Source organism: Oratosquilla oratoria, chromosome 8 (assembly GCF_046742065.1).
Source record: "Oratosquilla oratoria isolate Oo_2021 chromosome 8, ASM4674206v1, whole genome shotgun sequence".
Classification (NCBI taxonomy): Eukaryota; Metazoa; Arthropoda; class Malacostraca; order Stomatopoda; family Squillidae; genus Oratosquilla; species Oratosquilla oratoria.
The window spans coordinates 24,150,198-24,167,105 of record NC_134784.1 but is presented as its reverse complement, the minus strand read 5'-3'; the positions used below and the strand labels follow the sequence as shown (position 1 = coordinate 24,167,105).

General features: G+C 42.1%; 1 protein-coding gene across 1 annotated transcript in view; it reads left to right on the top strand.

The window, feature by feature from the left end:
* LOC143027644 (cocaine esterase-like) overlaps positions 1 to 11,099 on the top strand; it is a 16,204-nt gene extending 5,105 nt beyond the window's left edge. The window contains exons 2-12 of the mRNA XM_076189040.1: positions 515 to 830; positions 1,161 to 1,292; positions 1,503 to 1,650; positions 2,197 to 2,382; positions 5,262 to 5,455; positions 6,553 to 6,739; positions 7,124 to 7,207; positions 8,006 to 8,127; positions 8,526 to 8,608; positions 9,272 to 9,505; positions 9,923 to 11,099. Of these exons, the coding sequence (XP_076045155.1) occupies positions 552 to 830; positions 1,161 to 1,292; positions 1,503 to 1,650; positions 2,197 to 2,382; positions 5,262 to 5,455; positions 6,553 to 6,739; positions 7,124 to 7,207; positions 8,006 to 8,127; positions 8,526 to 8,608; positions 9,272 to 9,505; positions 9,923 to 10,184 (1,911 nt within the window). The 5' untranslated portion in view covers positions 515 to 551 and the 3' untranslated portion in view covers positions 10,185 to 11,099. The remainder of the gene's footprint in view (positions 1 to 514; positions 831 to 1,160; positions 1,293 to 1,502; positions 1,651 to 2,196; positions 2,383 to 5,261; positions 5,456 to 6,552; positions 6,740 to 7,123; positions 7,208 to 8,005; positions 8,128 to 8,525; positions 8,609 to 9,271; positions 9,506 to 9,922) is intronic.
* Positions 11,100 to 16,908: the final 5,809 nt, after the last annotated feature.

The following is a 16,908-nucleotide window of genomic DNA, read 5'->3' as shown; positions in this document are numbered from 1 at the left end:
TGGTAATAGCATTGCATATGACAATTGCTGACAAGGAATATCATCTACATAATATATTTATAAAGATAAATATGTTGCACTAAGTGAGGGGTAACTCTAACAAATCCTGGCTCAATACAGGTAGGCCCTGTTATCCTTTACAGAGAGAGCATGACTTCAACCCTGACCACAATGTGATGTACATGTTTCTCTTTCTGTTCATTTAATCTTTAATTATGTTTTTATTTCATTCATTCATTTATTATTTATCATTTATATATCTGCTCAGTTGTTTATCTGTTTGTTCATCTAGGCCAGGAGTCACCAAGAGTTTTTCACAGAGGGCCACATAAATGAGAGAAGACGGTCGCGGTTAGCATAGATATTGTTCATTTACACATTGAATACTCTAAATAAGAAATGTACAATGTGGCGGCGGGTCGGATGAATTGACCTCCGGGGCCGTAATTTGGTGACTCCTGATCCTGGTCCTTATTCATGTGTTCCTTTATATATATCTTTGGATAACCTCCAGGTTGATCGTTCCCTGTGCTCAGCCGAACGAAAGAACCATGACCACCACCTCCAGCAATCGTCGTCGCCCCTTCTTCCTCTTCACCTGCGTCTTCGCGTGGTGGCTCCTGCTCGCCCTCGCAGTCCGAACAGCAGCGGCGTCCTCTCCCTCCTCTTCGGAACCTCCTGAAGGCGTGGAGGCCGAAGTGGTCAAGGTGGACCTCGGGAAGGGCCGAGTCGTCCTTGGGACGGCGGAGCGTAGCTGGACAGGGAGGAAGTACTTCGCCTTCCGGGCCATCCCGTACGCTCTTGCTCCTGTAGGAGATCTTCGTTTCTCGGTGAGTTCACAGGTCCAGCGACGAACATCGAAGACCAGTTTCTGATTACCTATTAATGACCATCCATTACTGATGACCTGTCACAGTTAGAAGGAAATAGGTAAGAGCTGGTTTATCGATAGGGTGGTTAACGAATGGAATAGACACAGTAACCATAAAGTGAACGCTGAAACTATTGGTAGTTTTAAGAGAAGATGTGATAACTTTATGGATAGGGATGACAGGTGGTAAGGGACATGGAACTGCCTAGTGTAGGCCTTATGGTCTCCTGCAGTCTACCCCCACCTACCACCATTTTTATGTTCTTATGTTCTGTCCGCATGTCCGCAGCCTCCGTCGCCAGTCGAACTTCCTGAAGGGGTTCTGGACGCCACTCTCCCGGGTCAGCCCTGTGCCCAGGCCGCACTAGGGATCAACGGGGGAGTCGAGGACTGCCTCAACCTGTACGTTTACACGCCCAAGGTAAGTTGTCACGATGAATTCGTCTCAAGTTGTTAGTCGGGGTGAGTGGTGAAGAAAGGGAGGTAGGGACAGACTTCTTCTTTTCTTTCCCTCTCCCTCTCTCTCTTCTGGGAGGGAGAGAGGAGAGTGGGCAGGAGTTGAGGAGGATTTGACCGTTTCCTCTCTACCCCGTTTTCCCCTTTTCTTTTCCTTCTTCTTTCGCGTTTACAGCGAGGGAGCGAGAGTGAGGCCCTACCTGTGGTTGTGTGGTTGCACGGAGGCGCCTTTGTCGTGGGCGGCGCCGCAGGACTGGATCCTTCCATCCTGATGGAAAAAGACTTGGTTCTCATCACCCCCCAGTACCGGCTTGGCCTCTTGGGTAGGTCCTGTGCCCCCGACGAGGGTCAAAGTTATCTCATGTCCTCTTAAAACAATCAATATTTTCAATGCTCTCTACATGGTTACTAATTCTATTCCATTCATTAACCACTATATTAGTAAAACAGTTCTAGACAATTTCCTTCTTAAATCTAAATTTGCTAATTGAAACCCATTACTATGAGTCCTATTCTTCTGTCTTAGTGTGATGACCTTGCCTGCATCACCCTTGTTAAAGCTCTTGGCCCATTTGAATACCTCTATTAAGTCATCCCATACTCTTCGTCTTTCCAACCACCCCGCACTCTACTGTGCGTCTTTCGAAAACTTTATCTATGGAGTCAGTTTGAGATGAAGGCCCTGTTCACACTAGCGGTTTGAACCGTGGCGGTACCGCATAGCCAAGGAAGAACTACGCGGTTGTGTGTGAACGCCTCCATTGACTTACACTGTAACTGAATTGCCGCGGTTCAAACCGCTAGTGTGAACAGGGCCTAACGTTCTGGTCGTTTCCAACCGCCAAGTCTCATGTTCTTTCCTCCTCCAGGCTTCTTGAACACGGAGAGCGAGGACGCTTGGGGGAACCAGGGCATGCTGGACCAGGCGGCCGCTCTCAGGTGGGTACAACAGAACGCCAAGTTCTTCGGCGGTGACCCGGGTCGGGTCACTCTGGCGGGTGACTGTGCCGGAGGCGCCTCTGTCGTTTACCACCTCATGTCGCCCAAGTCGCAAGGTAAGGCTGCATTCGTTCTGTCATCTTAGTTTTTATTTCCCCCTTTTTCAATTAAATTTATTCCTTGTTACAATAAAGTAATGTCGTAGCACATAAGTAGAATAAACTTTATCCCACCGTCGGAAAAGAAGACACTAACGTCGAAAGTTCTGTATATTTCGATCACTAACTATGTACTCAATCTGCTGAAGAGGATCACAGTTAGTGATCGAAATATACAGAGCTTTCGACGTTAATGTCCTCTTTTCCAATGGTTGGATAAGATTTTATTCTTTGTTGTTTCGTTTGATTTTGTCTTCAGTCTTCGTCCCTGTCTGTTTCATCCTTTTAAGTTTGTGTTCCACTGTTGTTTTGTTGAAATTAAATTTTATTCAAATTCCCCGTACATATCTAATTTCTATTCCATTTGTGTTGCGTTTCATTATTTCATGATTATTATCTATAAACATATTCTAAAGTCAACGATGAATACCTTTATGCGGCGGTGTCAGGTGTGCATTACGCACGCTAAATCACACCTATAGAAAGGGTTCCACTCGGATCTACAGAGAACGCCCTAGAGTTTTTAAAATCATTATTATTATTATTATTATTATTATTATTATTATTATTATTATTATTATTATTATTATTATTATTATTATTATTATTATTATTATTATTATTATTATTATTATTATTATTATTATTATCATTATTATTATCATTATCATTATCATTATTATTATTATTACTATTATTATTATTATTATTATTATTATACATGGATGGGGTGGTGCGAGAGGTAAATGCAAGGGTAGTGGGCAAGGGATTGGAGATGGTTAAAAAAAATGGAGAAAAGTGGGAGGTGAGCCAGCTGTTGTTTGCGGACGACACTGCGCTTGTGGCAGGATCGGAGGAGGGATTGAGGAAGTTGGTGGCAGAGTTTGGGAGACTATGTGATAGAAGAAAGCTAAAGATAAATGTGGGTAAAAGTAAGGTGATGAGATGTATAAGGGGTGAAAGTGGCAGTAATCTGGAAGTGAGCATTAAGGGAGAGCGACTGGAGGATGTGGATAGTTTTAGATACTTGGGTGCAAATGTGGCAGGGAAAGGTGGAGTGAAAAGTGGAGGTAGAATGTAGATTGAGAGAAGCGAGTAAATGCCTTGGTGGATTAAAGAGTGTAATGAGGAATAGACATTTGGGAATGGATGCTAAGAGGAGACTGTATGAAGGAGTGATTGTGCCAACAGCACTGTATGGGGCAGAAACATGGAACATAAGAGAAGAAGAGAGAAGGAGTTTGAATGTGTTTGAGATGAGGTGTCTGAGAAGTATGATGGGGGATAGGGTTGATGAAAGAATATTAGGATGGTTTGGACAAATGGAAAGAATGAGTGAAGAAAGACTAATAAAAGAGGTGTGGAAGGCAGATGTGGAGGGAGTGAACATGAGGGGACGTCCTAGGATGAGATGGATGGATGGGGTGAAGGGGCCTTTGGGGAAGAGGGGAATGTCTGTTGAGGAAGGACGGGAGAGGACAGAAGACAGGGGTAAATGGAGAATGGTTGTATATGGATGATGTTGTGATTGCATGAGGTGGAATGGGAGGGGGAATGGGGGCGGTGAGGTAGTATGTGTGAGCAAAATTTGATGCAGCCCGAAGGGATTTCTCCCCGTCCTCTCATTTTATGCAATGGGGGAACGGAGAGGGGGGTCGCCGATTTAATGAAGCGGCCTTGCTGTGGATGTGCTGTGTCTTACGACACTGCTTCTGACCCAGGGCAGTGGACAAGGTGCAGAGATGACCCGTCATTCAGGAGGTGCTAAGATAAGAGGGAGGGTGGAGGGGTGTGGAGTGTATTCAGGTATGGAATGGGTGGGAATGATTTTATGCTTTTTCTTTTTGACTACCCCCCTTGTAAGGGGGAAAAAGCCTTGGTATATGTATGTATGTATTATTATTATCATTATTATGATCATTATCATTATCATTTTCATTATCATTATCATTATCACTATTATTGGAATTTATGAGAGGCAGAGAGGAAAAGATTAAATGTGAGGTGAAATGTCTGAGAACCATGGTAGGGGTCACTAGGTTGGATAGAGTGAGAAGCGAGGAGGTGAGGAGGAGAGCGCTCCGTGGAAAAGGAGATGGCAGACAAGGCTGATGAAAGATTACTGGGATGGTTTGGACACATGGAAAGAATGAGTGATGAAAGATTAAAAAAAAAGTGTTGAAGGTAGAGGTGGAGGGAGTACACTTCAGGGGACGACCGAGGATGAGGTGGATGGATGGGGTGAAGGGGGCGTTGAGCAAGAGGGGAATATCTGTTGAGCAAGGAAGGGAGGAGGCAGGAGATAAGGATGAGTGGAGAGTTCATGTGTATATATGATACTGTTATGCAAGGGAGGGAGGGGCGGGGGATGGGGGTAGGGGGTGCTTTTGTGTGATATTCTGACGCAGTCCTAAGGGATTTCTCCCCGTCTTCTCGTTTTCTGTAGGAGGGGACGGAGGTGGGGAGGGGGGTCGCCAATTAAATGAAGTGGCCTAGATGTGGATGTACTGTGTCTTGCTACATTGTTTCTGGCCAAGGGCACTGGGCGGGATACAGGGATGACCCGTCATCCACGAGGAGCTAAGATGAGAGGGAGGAAGGGGTGGTGGAAGGGAGTGGTATGAGAAGTAGGTACGTGCCTTTGATTTGGCTACCTCCTTTGTAAAGGGGAAAAAGCTCTTAATATATACATAGATTATTATTTCTATTGTTATTATAATCATTATTCATTTTCATTATTGTTATTATTATAAGTACTAGTAGTATCATTATCATCATCATCATCATCAGTCCTCGCCACTGTTCTTGTGACCTCGATTGACCCCTCTCGACCTTAGGTCTGTTTGAGCGCGGGATCTCGCTGTCAGGAAACCCGCTGTCGCCATGGGGCTTTCAGACGCGCGGCCGTCGCCTCCTCCTTCTCATGGCCAACTACGTCAAGTGCCCCGCTTACAGCTCCGAGGTCCTCGTACACTGCTTCAGGAGCCTCACCCTCGAGGAGATCCTCGAGGCTCAGCAGCTCTTCACCGAGGTAAGCCGGAAGAGTACCCCCCGAAGTAACTTCTCGGGTTGGGAAGGAGGGTAGGATATGGACCTTGGGTAGGACAAGTGTCCTTACCCGCCGCATTGATAGTACTGGCAGTGCGCGTGACTTTTTTTCTATTCATCTTTTTTTTTTTTTTTTATTCTTTCATTTTGTTTTATTTTATCTATCTATTTTATTTATTTATTTATTTTGTTTTTATTTATTTATTTTTATATATATATATATATTTTTTTATTTTTTTTTTTTTTTAGAGAGAGAGAGAGAGAGAGAGAGAGAGAGAGAGAGAGAGAGAGAGAGAGAGAGAGAGAGAGAGAGAGAGGGTTGTTGTCTTGGGTGCTGGAGCCGGCTTAGTTGCAGACAACCCGACCCTGTGGCAGGTCGTACATGGTCAGTGCTTCTCAATCCTTTTATCTCCATCCTGCATCCCCCTTTCATGAATTCTAAAAATTCGTGTGGTTCCCAGTCATTTTTCTTCCAAATCCCACCCAGCGAAAAAAGTTAAAAAATAATTGTAATAATGATAGTGTTGATGAAGAGAAACCCTTTGTTTTATTACAAAGTTGACAGTCATGATTCTCGTATATTTATTCTGCCAGGAGAGCAGGCCATGTCCACCCCCTTAAATTCTTACCATGGCTTCCTTGGGGGCCTTAGACCCTATGTAGAGAATCACCAGAGGGTTGGGGGACCCGATAACCAATAGAGTCTGTTCAGAGCTGGCCATCGGAGGCGACATGTATTTCATTATGTCGATTACATCGAACCATGCCTTTTCACACCCGCCTCGATCAAACATTCTGACTGCCTTTTTTCGTGATTTTGCGGGGGTTGGTACCCATGCGGACTTCAATCTTGCATGTGGTCCAGAGCAGTTCATAATACATGAATGCAGGAGACTGTGTCCACGGTAGGCCACTGCAATGACGATACCCGAAGGAAGCTGAGGTCACCTCAGGTCAGAGATGAGCAGCGGTTGGTTAGCCATGACTCAGATCAGATGTCCTTCTTCACCTCTGTGTCGTGGCCAGGTTTCGAACATACCTTGTTACCCAATAACCCGTCCCCGCTTGTCCCCCCCACAGAGTCGAGACCTGCTCGTAGGCAACCACCGCCAGGGGCCGAGCGTGCAGTACAACGCCAGCATTGACTCCGAGGCAGAGTTCCTGCAGGTGCACCCGTTGACGGCGCTGCGTGAAGGAGAGGCCCTTCGGAAGGTTCCTCTCCTGATGGGGCTGACGAGGGACGTGGGCAGCTACCTGGTGGACATGGGTAAGTGTATGGCAGGAGAGGAGAGAGAGGTGGGGGGGAGAGGGAGAGAAAGAAAGAGAAGTGCGTAGATATCTTTCCTTATTCAATAGTCAGTGCAGTAGTAGTAGTAGTTATATTACAATAGCAGTAGTAGTAGTAATAGTTATTTTTGTAAACATAAGTATGATAATGATGATGTACCAATGACACCACCGGTACAAATACTACGTATATATATATATATATATATATATATATATATATATATATATATATATATATATATATATATATATATATATTGCATCGTTCTGGTATACCATGGGTGAGGCTCGCCTGTTCACAACAGTCCAATACAGAGTGTGGCGAACCTCGTTTGACCTCGTATGTCCCTTTTGATCGCAGTCCTCTACGACTTCATCCTCTTCAAGCTCAAGGAGGACCCGAACTTCCTCGACGAACTGATCACCATGATCCTGCAGGAGAGCCGTAAGTTTTCTTCTTCCTCCTCCTTTTCCTCATACACATACATACATACATACATACATATATACATACATACATACTTATATACATACATACATACATACTTATATACATACATACATACATATATACATACATACATACATACACACATACACATGCACACACACACACACACACATACACACAGTTCCTCCCACCTGACGCTCCAACACCATGCCACGCTACAAGGCACAACTGCAAACTTGTACCCACCAGAGCATCGAGGACTGCTACAAAAACAACGCCATTCCGCCCATAGTGCACATTGTCAACTCGAATTAATTTAGTCCTAAAATTAGTAAAAAATTTATGTTATCAGTTTATCACTGCATCACTGCTAACTCAATAGACAATAACAATTATCATTATTATTATCATTATTATTATTATTATTATTATTATTATTATTATTATTATTATTATTATTATTATTATTATTATTATTATTATTATTATTATTATTGCTATTACTATCATTATTAGTAGTATTTCATGATTTTCATTAGGATGCTCGCTGGCCAAGAGAGTTAGGACGCCGTTACTTGCTGCGAAGGTTCGAACCCTGCCGCCGGCGAGTTTAACTAAAGATATGGTTTATCAAATTCCACTCTACTAAGTCTTTTCTAAAACGTACCGTTCTGATCTCCTGATAGAGGGCAGTTTGTGACGTTAAACCAAATCATTATAATTCGTTTATTTATTTATTTATTTATTTATCTATTTATTTGTTTATTTATTTATTTATTTTCCATCCATCAGACTTGTGGGACGTTCCCGATCACCTGGATGAGTTCGTCGATTTCTACTTCGGGGACTTGATGACGACGACGACGACCAGGTCCTTCCGCTCCCTTGAGAGGATGCTCCCCGGCTTGGCCAAGGTGCTCCTCGTCATTTTCCTGCTGCTGACACCGTGGCCTGGTGGAGGCGGTGCCGAGGCGGGGGGACGGGGTGTGGTGCTACTGGGTGAAAAATGACAGACTGGGCAGTGACACAAAAGAAAAGAAAAGCTAAAAGTATTTTGTTTGATTTTATTCTATCTTGTTTGATTTTATTTGTTTATTCATGTATTTTGTTTGTTTATTTTATTTTATTTATTTGTTTATTTGTTTTATTTTTTATTATTCTTTATTTATTTATCATTATTTTCTTTGACTCTCCTCTAGTGACGTGTCGAAGGCAGAGCCTGGATGACTGCGGCGATTGGGTACTATTACTTTTTTTTTTTTTTTTTTTTTTTCCTCCTTCTCTCGGCCTTGCTCATTTCTCTCTGTTCCAGATGTTGGGCGACATCCACTACCGGTCCGGTATGGTCAAGACCGTTGAGCTGCTGGCCCCGCACATGCCGGTCTACCTGTACAGGTAAGTGAAAAACCCGTTCAGTGAGTGAACGCTCTTTTGATCCTTTGTTTCATAGGGCGACTCGGTGGCCTGAGGCTTGTTTCACACGGATCGACTTTTCGCCGTGCGCCGTCCACGATACGATGTCGTGCTGGAGTGGACATTCTACAGATGATCATGGCTCATGATACATAACCTAACTTAAGCAAATCTTACCTATGTTAGTTTAGATGGAGATTCTATGATTGATCAGTATGTGCGTGTGGGGAATGGGGGAGTCTATAGTTGATTGCAGTTGGGGTGGAGATTCTATAGTTGATAAATAAGGGAGGGGCAATTCTACAGTTGATCAATAGGAGAGGGGGCAATTCTACAGTTGATCAACAGGAGAAGGGGCAATTCTACAGTTGATCAATAGGAGAGGGGGCAATTCTACAGTTGATCAATAGGAGAGGGGGCAATTCTACAGTTGATCAATTGGAGAGGGGGTAATTCTACAGTTGATCAATAGGAGAGGGGGCAATTCTACAATTGATCAATAGGAGAGGGAGCAATGCTACAGTTGATCAATAGGAGAAGGGACAATTCTACAGTTGATCCGAACGACCTTCCTCCTTCCCAAAATGAGAACCCTCGCTTTGTTTTGTCCATCATCGTCGTCATCATCGTCATCGTCTCTTTCAGGTATGAGTACGAAGGTGGAGCCAACCTCTTCTCGGTGCGACACCCGCCGCCGTCGACCTCTGACGACGCCGACGCAGACGTCGACGCAGACATCCCACCGCTGCCACCAGCGGTCGGCCACGGGGACGAGGTCTTCATGATCTTGCCTGAGAAGGACGTGCTCACCTTGACGGACGCCCAGGTCGAGTTCTCGGCGAAACTTGTCGACGTCTTGTACAACTTCGTCAGTGGCAAGTGAGTAGTAGAGGGTCTACGTGCTGGATACTTCCCTACAATAGAATTTGGTGGTGGTATGGTTGTGGTGTTGGTGGTGATGGTGGTCATCGGTGCAACAATGGCAGAGAGAGAGAAAGAGAGAGAGAGAGATAGAGAGAGAAAGAGAGAGAGAGGGAGAGCGGTGTGTAAGATTGAGTGTCTTTACTACCTCTCCATGATCCGTTCTCTTCCCTTCTTTCTTTTTAATTTTATTTACTTTTGTCCTTTATATCCAATCTTCATTTTCTATCCTTTTCTTTGTTTCCTTTATTATTCATCCTTTTCTTTCTCCTCCTCCTCCATCTTCTTTGCTTCTTCACGTTTCTCCCCCTCCTCCTTTCCATCTTTCCACCTCCTCCGACTGACCTCACCTTCCCTCCTCTCCCTTCTCCCCAGGGAGCCCCTGCAGGACCTGTGGCCAGCAACTTCTGCCGAGGACTTGGAGTCGCTCGTGCTGGGTAGCGAAGGGCAGGTCACCCTCGAACCCTTCGTCGAGGGCGACACCAGGGTTATGCTCGAGCACATTCACGAGTACCACTTCAAGAAATACTACGAAATGGAGGAAGAGGAACAAATGAACAAGGAAGACGGGACGACAAAGGTGGAAGGGGTGACCGAGGCTGAGGAGGAGACGACAGTGGTCAAGGATGAATTGTAAGCAGGTTGGGCAGTAAAATTCCAGAATCAGGCAAGCACGGATATTTAACATGGAACTTACGTTGTCCAATCGCTTTAACCTATTTTAACCTAATGTAACCATTTCATAAAAAATAATAGATCATTCAAAGTAAAAATAAAGAAATAAATAAAAAATGAGCATGTATTTTCGTAATAATGGAATAAAACTGATTTGGTTTGGTTTGTGCCTCCGGTTCCGAAGTCGAAGAAGTTTGTTCTGGCAACAGGAAATTAAGTTCTTGCTGGTAGAGACAGAAATCCCTTATGCCTTGGAGCCTCCTCCTATGGCTGAATAACAAAAGAACACAAGAACTAAGGAGACTGCAAGGCCACTAAGCAGTTCCATGTCTATTACCAACTGCCATCCCCATCCATAAAGTTACCTCATATTCTCTTAAAACAACCAATTGTCTCAGCGCTCACTAAATTGTTACTAAGTCTGTTACATTCGTTAACCACTCTGTTAATAAACCAGTCCTTGTCTGGCGTCAGTCACAATAAAATCTGTCAAATAAGATTAGTTAGAGGGCAGGATAGATAAGATGGGGGAGAGGGAGAGAGGGAGGGGGGATTTGGGGGTTTAGTGGAAGGAAAGAATGAAATGGAAGGAAGTTTGAGTTATGATAGATGTGGGGCACACCCACTTGCTCGGTTATTTTTATAGTCTCGTGGACTGAGTTTGTGTCAAATTAAGAGATGGACTTGAAGGCATCTTTGTATACCGACGACGTGAAGACATGCAAGGTCGTCTACTTTCCCGGCAGGTTGAGTTGACAACAACATATCCGATGTCAGGGGAGTGGGGAGAGTCTCCCGAGATGGAGTTAGTTGTAGGGAGGGAATCCGTAGTCATGAGGAATACAAGGTCCGTTTTCGAAAAAAAAAAAAAACAGAACTCAAAGGAAACTCCACGAACAACTTCAGAACCGATCTAGAGCTTCTCTCCTGGTTTCTTCTGGTGTCAAGAAGGTTCTCAGCATGGGTGGGGGCCATGGGGGCTTCCAAGGGAATCAAAACAAGAAATTAGAGAGCCCGTAGCCTTCTCATACATAGCATACATTTATGTATGATGTAATCTAGTTATGTAATTCAAGCACATTACAAAAATCTACCAAACATAAGATAATTATTATTGTCAACTTTAAAATAGAGCAAGGCGTTTCTCTTCAACATTTTATTATCATTATTCTTTTTAACCTATTTTTGGCGGGGTGGGGTTTGGGAGAAAAATGAAGGGGAACCACATGAATGTTATGAATTCGTGAAAGGGGAGTTAAAAAGGGTCGAAAACCGTCTAGTCTATCATTAGGCAGCTCAGCCACATCCAAATGTACTGAGGACAATTCTGTCAGTTTTATTAAATATGTCCATGTTGAAAAGTGTTTTGTAAAAAGAAAAAAAAAATCCTACACATTACAATTGTACATACATATACCAAGGCTTTTCCCCCCTTACAAGGGAGGTAGCCAAAAAGGAAAAGGCATAAAATCATTCCCACCCATTTCATCCCTGGATACACTCCACACCCCTCCAACCCCTCTTATCTTAGCACCTCCAGGATTACAATTGTATTTACAGAAATTCTGAGTGTCGATAGTTGTTTTTTTTCGAATGGGTCCTTTCCCGACCAACGATCTACCATAACCTAACCTCCACCACGATAAACGGTTTCCTGGTGGCATCCACGATACGCCGCAGCCCACATATCAAACAAGACCTACCGGTTTCGAAACGCTCACCTATCGAGAAATTCATATTCTTAAATTAAAAATAAACAGAGCATAAACCTAGCGAATGATGAGTCAAGCATACCAAAACACGCTAACCTCTCAATCCCTGCCAAGTTGCCAAACCATCTGAAAATCATTCTCCCTACTTTCTAAAGTCTAAAGTCATAAGCATATCCATTGCGTACGACGACGACGCGGCACGCCTGCAAAGGTAAACAACAACGACGACAACAGATGAAGAATAGAAGCATTCAGATGCCAAAGTAACAACCTAAACCTAAATTATGGAGTAGTATTTCAAGGTAAGGACACAAAATGTGACATTTATGGAATCGCAATCAAAAAACCTAAACCACTTCCTACTGTGCGGCCCAGAATACCCAGAAGGAAGAAATAAAATGCCAAACACTTCAAAGACCACACATGTACGAGGAAGAAAATCTCATTGAAGAGCTGTTGTTTGGGAAACAAATGTGGACGAGACAAACACAGGAATTTATGAAATGTGAAAAGAGAGAGAGGGAGAAATTAGAGTAGGAGAAAATCATTAAATAAGAAACCAGATCGCCATCGAAATACCGTAGAAATACACAAGGGAGGTGCCGATTCAAAGGTACCTTTCGCACTACAAATTCTACTACTATTAGGACATCGGTGTCTGCAGTTTCCTCAGTTCATGGTATATAGGTTCCAATATTACTGCATTGCTTAAACAAATGGCAGCACATCTACAGTAAAACTCATGACAATCTCTTACTAGACAACAATTGGAAACACAAACATTTTACTCTGTATCTTGAAAAAAGAGGTTAAGGATGGCAGAATCAGTGTTAATTCGTTTAAATAAACCTTCAGCCAATGTCCAGCTACTACCGGTAGATCAATGTCGCGTTTATATGCTAGCACCTCATCAGTGGGATCGAGCTAACTGCACTGCTTTTCAGACTCCATTCACAACTATTCCAACACACCAAAAGTCCTCATAGACACTTCTCACCGTACCTTACCAACCCGAACAAATTAACCACATTGGTTAGATACCTCTTCAGGTTCACGGAGGTACAATAGGGGATCCTGATATATCGCAAGAATCTGTGACTAAGGCAATTCCACAGCTTAATTCTTTTTCAGCCATGGGACCAGATGAAGTGCACCCTTGTTTTTTAAAGACCTGTATTGAACAGTTATCTTACCCATTAACACTCATTTTCCAAAAATCATATGCAACTGGCCGTCTACCAGCTCCATGGAAAACATCATTTGTTGTGCCCATTTCTAAGAAAGGTTCCCGTGCAGATCCATTAATGTATAGACCTGTATCATTAACATCAGTTGTGTGCAAATCCTTAGAAAGAATACTTGCTAAACTAATATATGATTACATTGAGGAAAATAATCTGTTAACACATGATCAATTTGGTTTTCGCCCCGGAAGATCTACCGAAGATCAGTTATTGATCACGTATGATGAAATTACTCTGGCACTTGATCGTGGAAAAACAGTTGACTTGATTTTATTTGACTATTCCAAGGCCTTTGATGTTGTTAATCATGACATTTTGTTGGACAAATTGATAAACCTAGGGATTACAGGCAAAGTTCTTTTCTGGATTAAAGATTTTCTTACAGAACGGGTAATGAATGTTGTTGTGTCACATGCTAAGAGTTCACCTAAGCAGGTAACCAGTCGAGTCCCTCAGGGATCAGTTTTGGGGCCTCTACTCTTCTTGCTGTACATTAACTTCATTACGTCAAATACCAGGTCTCCTACTAAGATATTTGCCGATGATTTGAAGCTGTATGTTAGTATTGAGGTATGTTCAAATGAAGATGCCTTGACTGCGGTGAGAAGATGTCAGGTGGACATTGATACTCTCTACCAGGTATCTGAATCTTGGGGACTTGCACTCAATCCAGCAAAGTGTGTTGCCATAAGGTTTACCAGAAGCAATGTTTTTTGGACAGATTTGGTAGATGTTCATTATCATGTCAATAACGTATCTATTCCATTTCAGGAATCAGTTACGGACTTGGGTGTGTGTATTGATAACAAACTTAAATTTCACCAACATATTTCTAATATTGTACATAAAGCAAGTGGAGTATCAACCAGTATTCTCCGATCAACAGTTAATCGGCAAGACTCTTTTATGTTTCCCCTTTTCACCACACATGTGCGTCCTTTGCTTGAATATGCATCCTCAGTTTGGAACTTGGGTTATGTAGGAGATGTTAGACAGTTGGAGTCTGTACAAAGGAGATACATGGATTGGAGGGTTTGGATTACTCGCAGCGACTTAGGACTCTTAACTTATATTCAATTAAAGGGAGATTACTTAGGCATGCTATAATTAAATGTTGGCATATTTTCCATGGGAAACTAGCAATTTCTCGTGATGACTTGTTCCCTCGACCCTTGTTGAGTAGCACAAGGGGCCATGACTTCAAAATTGGTCACACCAGAACACAAGTAGAAGTGCGGAGAAGGTATTTTAGTATTAAATGTGTGAATCTGTGGAATGAATTGCCAGCAGAACTTGTTAACTGCAGTGATATTGATGTGTTCAAACGAGGTCTTGCAGCTTATCTCGGTGATATATTATTTGATTATATTGCATAAGGCAGTACCAATCGACACCTTGACACAGCTCCATGCAATGTTGCTGCTTATGATACACTATCCAGCCAGTTGCAATTAATATATAAAGGTCATGTGTAGAATTATGGGCTGGCGTATCAGCAGAGTGCGGCTTCCTTGCCTACATCATAAGCTGGATGTGGATGGGAAGCCCACCAGGTAAGAGAACCAGGTAAGAGACAGTGGCCGTATCGTCCCTCGGGGGGATAGTCCGGTCCTGCATTGGGCCGTTAAGGCTGGCCACGCCAATAGTTTGGCTCCCTTTGGGTATGTGTGCGATCAACCTTTCCCAGGGATTCTTGGCCAATACAATTATCCCACCAATCACTGCGCAACACAAGCCCTAATAAAAATCCCTCAAAAGTGGTCCATGGTAATGGTCCCCTGTTATAAACATTCTCCAGTCTTTTCTTCCTCTCCCATAAAAACTGGTCCCGTGCAAGGAAGTAGTCTGCTCTAGTACGTACCCCATAGTCCCTTCTTATTCCTATATCTATGAACTTGTAGCTCCTGAAGATGACCTATGGATCGAAAGATTTCTAGAGTAAAAGAAGAACGCATCAACCTTCACACTCTTTGTAAGTATCGGGACTATTTCTTACAAGTCAAGGTTTTTCCACAAGTATCAAGCACTAATTAAGATTATGTTTATGGAACTTGTTAAGACTACGGAAAATGTACTCCTAAATTATATGGAAAAGCGTATGGAATACTTATGTGCATGATCGAACCGAATTCTACTTCTGCAACTCTGCCCACTTCAAATTAAAACTTCAAGATGGCTGAAGTTGATGAGCCGCTCCAGGTAAAATCTGAAGTTAATTCCAAATTTATTTCGTTTGAAGAGTTGCAGTATATGCAGTTCAAACCTATGAACAAGAACATTATTGTTTTATCTTTTATGTGTTTGAAGTTTCACATTTGCATTTCTTCTCATAAAGTATATAACACGATAGCTTCATTTGAATTTCTTAAATACTGTATTTCCATAAGACAGCCTAACAGTGCTGAACACAATTTTCGTGCAAATTGCAAGTTTTGCTACTGGAATTTAAGAACTCGTAAGATTGAAGGAGACTGCAAGAGACCGTAAGGCCTAGACTAGGCAGTTCCATGTCCATTACCACCTGTCATCCCCATCCATAAAGTTTTCTAACCGTTTCTTAAAACCGGATGATTATTATTCACACAGGAAAATAATTTTCGTATAAGATGCATTCTTATCACATGTTTTACTTAGAATCTTTCAGTAAATGTTCGTGCCGTAATGAATTTCTTAATCATTTATCGAAATGTATAAAATGAGGTGAAAGAAAATTACAACAAAATTGTGTACCATAGCATAGTTTTCTATCGAAGTTTTATTAAAAGAAAACGTAAAGAATGTGATGTAATAGGACCTTTCGCAGTCAGGCTCGTAGATTCCTATTAGCGCTAGAATTTTCAATTGTCTCGGATTTCACGAGGCAAAGGGGTGACTTAGCTAATTTGGAAACTGATTTTTAAAAAAAAGATACGCCATAAATTGCTGCATAAATGTATTTAAAATTAAAAACATGACTCATAATGTTATAATTTTTACTTACTGGTGTGTGATAAGGCTTTGTTAATTTAATTATAAGGTAAAACTAAAAATAGGTAATTATTTTTACTGAAGTAACTATGAGCAGTGAAAATAAGAGGATATTGATTTCGGTTTGTGCATTTTATCTGAGTGTTGAAAAATAATGGATGTCACAGTCACGTCCTGTATATGAAGATAATCAGTGAGATAAAAAAAAAATAACAACAGTGGTGGCGGACGTACGAAGTTAACGACATTTTTGTAAATAATAGCCTCTTAGATCTGCTGGGAGCTATTTTCCAACAAATATGACTAATGTTACGTGTGCCGTGGCAAACTGCACGTCAGATTAAAAAAAAAATATATATATATATATATAACTTAAGACAAAGTTTATCGTACCGAAAAAATTAAGTCTTCGATGCAAAATTATATTTTCGATACATTACATGGATTTGCCTATTGCTTGGTGCATTCAAATGAAAGTATATATCAGTATACGTCCATTGAAGTCGGTAGAAAATGACAAATTGCTTGGCTTGATACAATTATAGGCTGTTTTACGAATATCGTCTGTGATTATAAATAGAGGCTCAAACAATGCTATATGCCGTTTGCAATCATGAAATTAATTTACTTAAATTTCAGACACAATAATGTACAACGATACACCTCTGTAAGCTTATAAAACTTGCCCAACAAGTATTTATTTTCCGGCAAGAATTACAAAATCTGGCGGTGTCTGGTATCAATTTGCTCACTGCGATAGGTC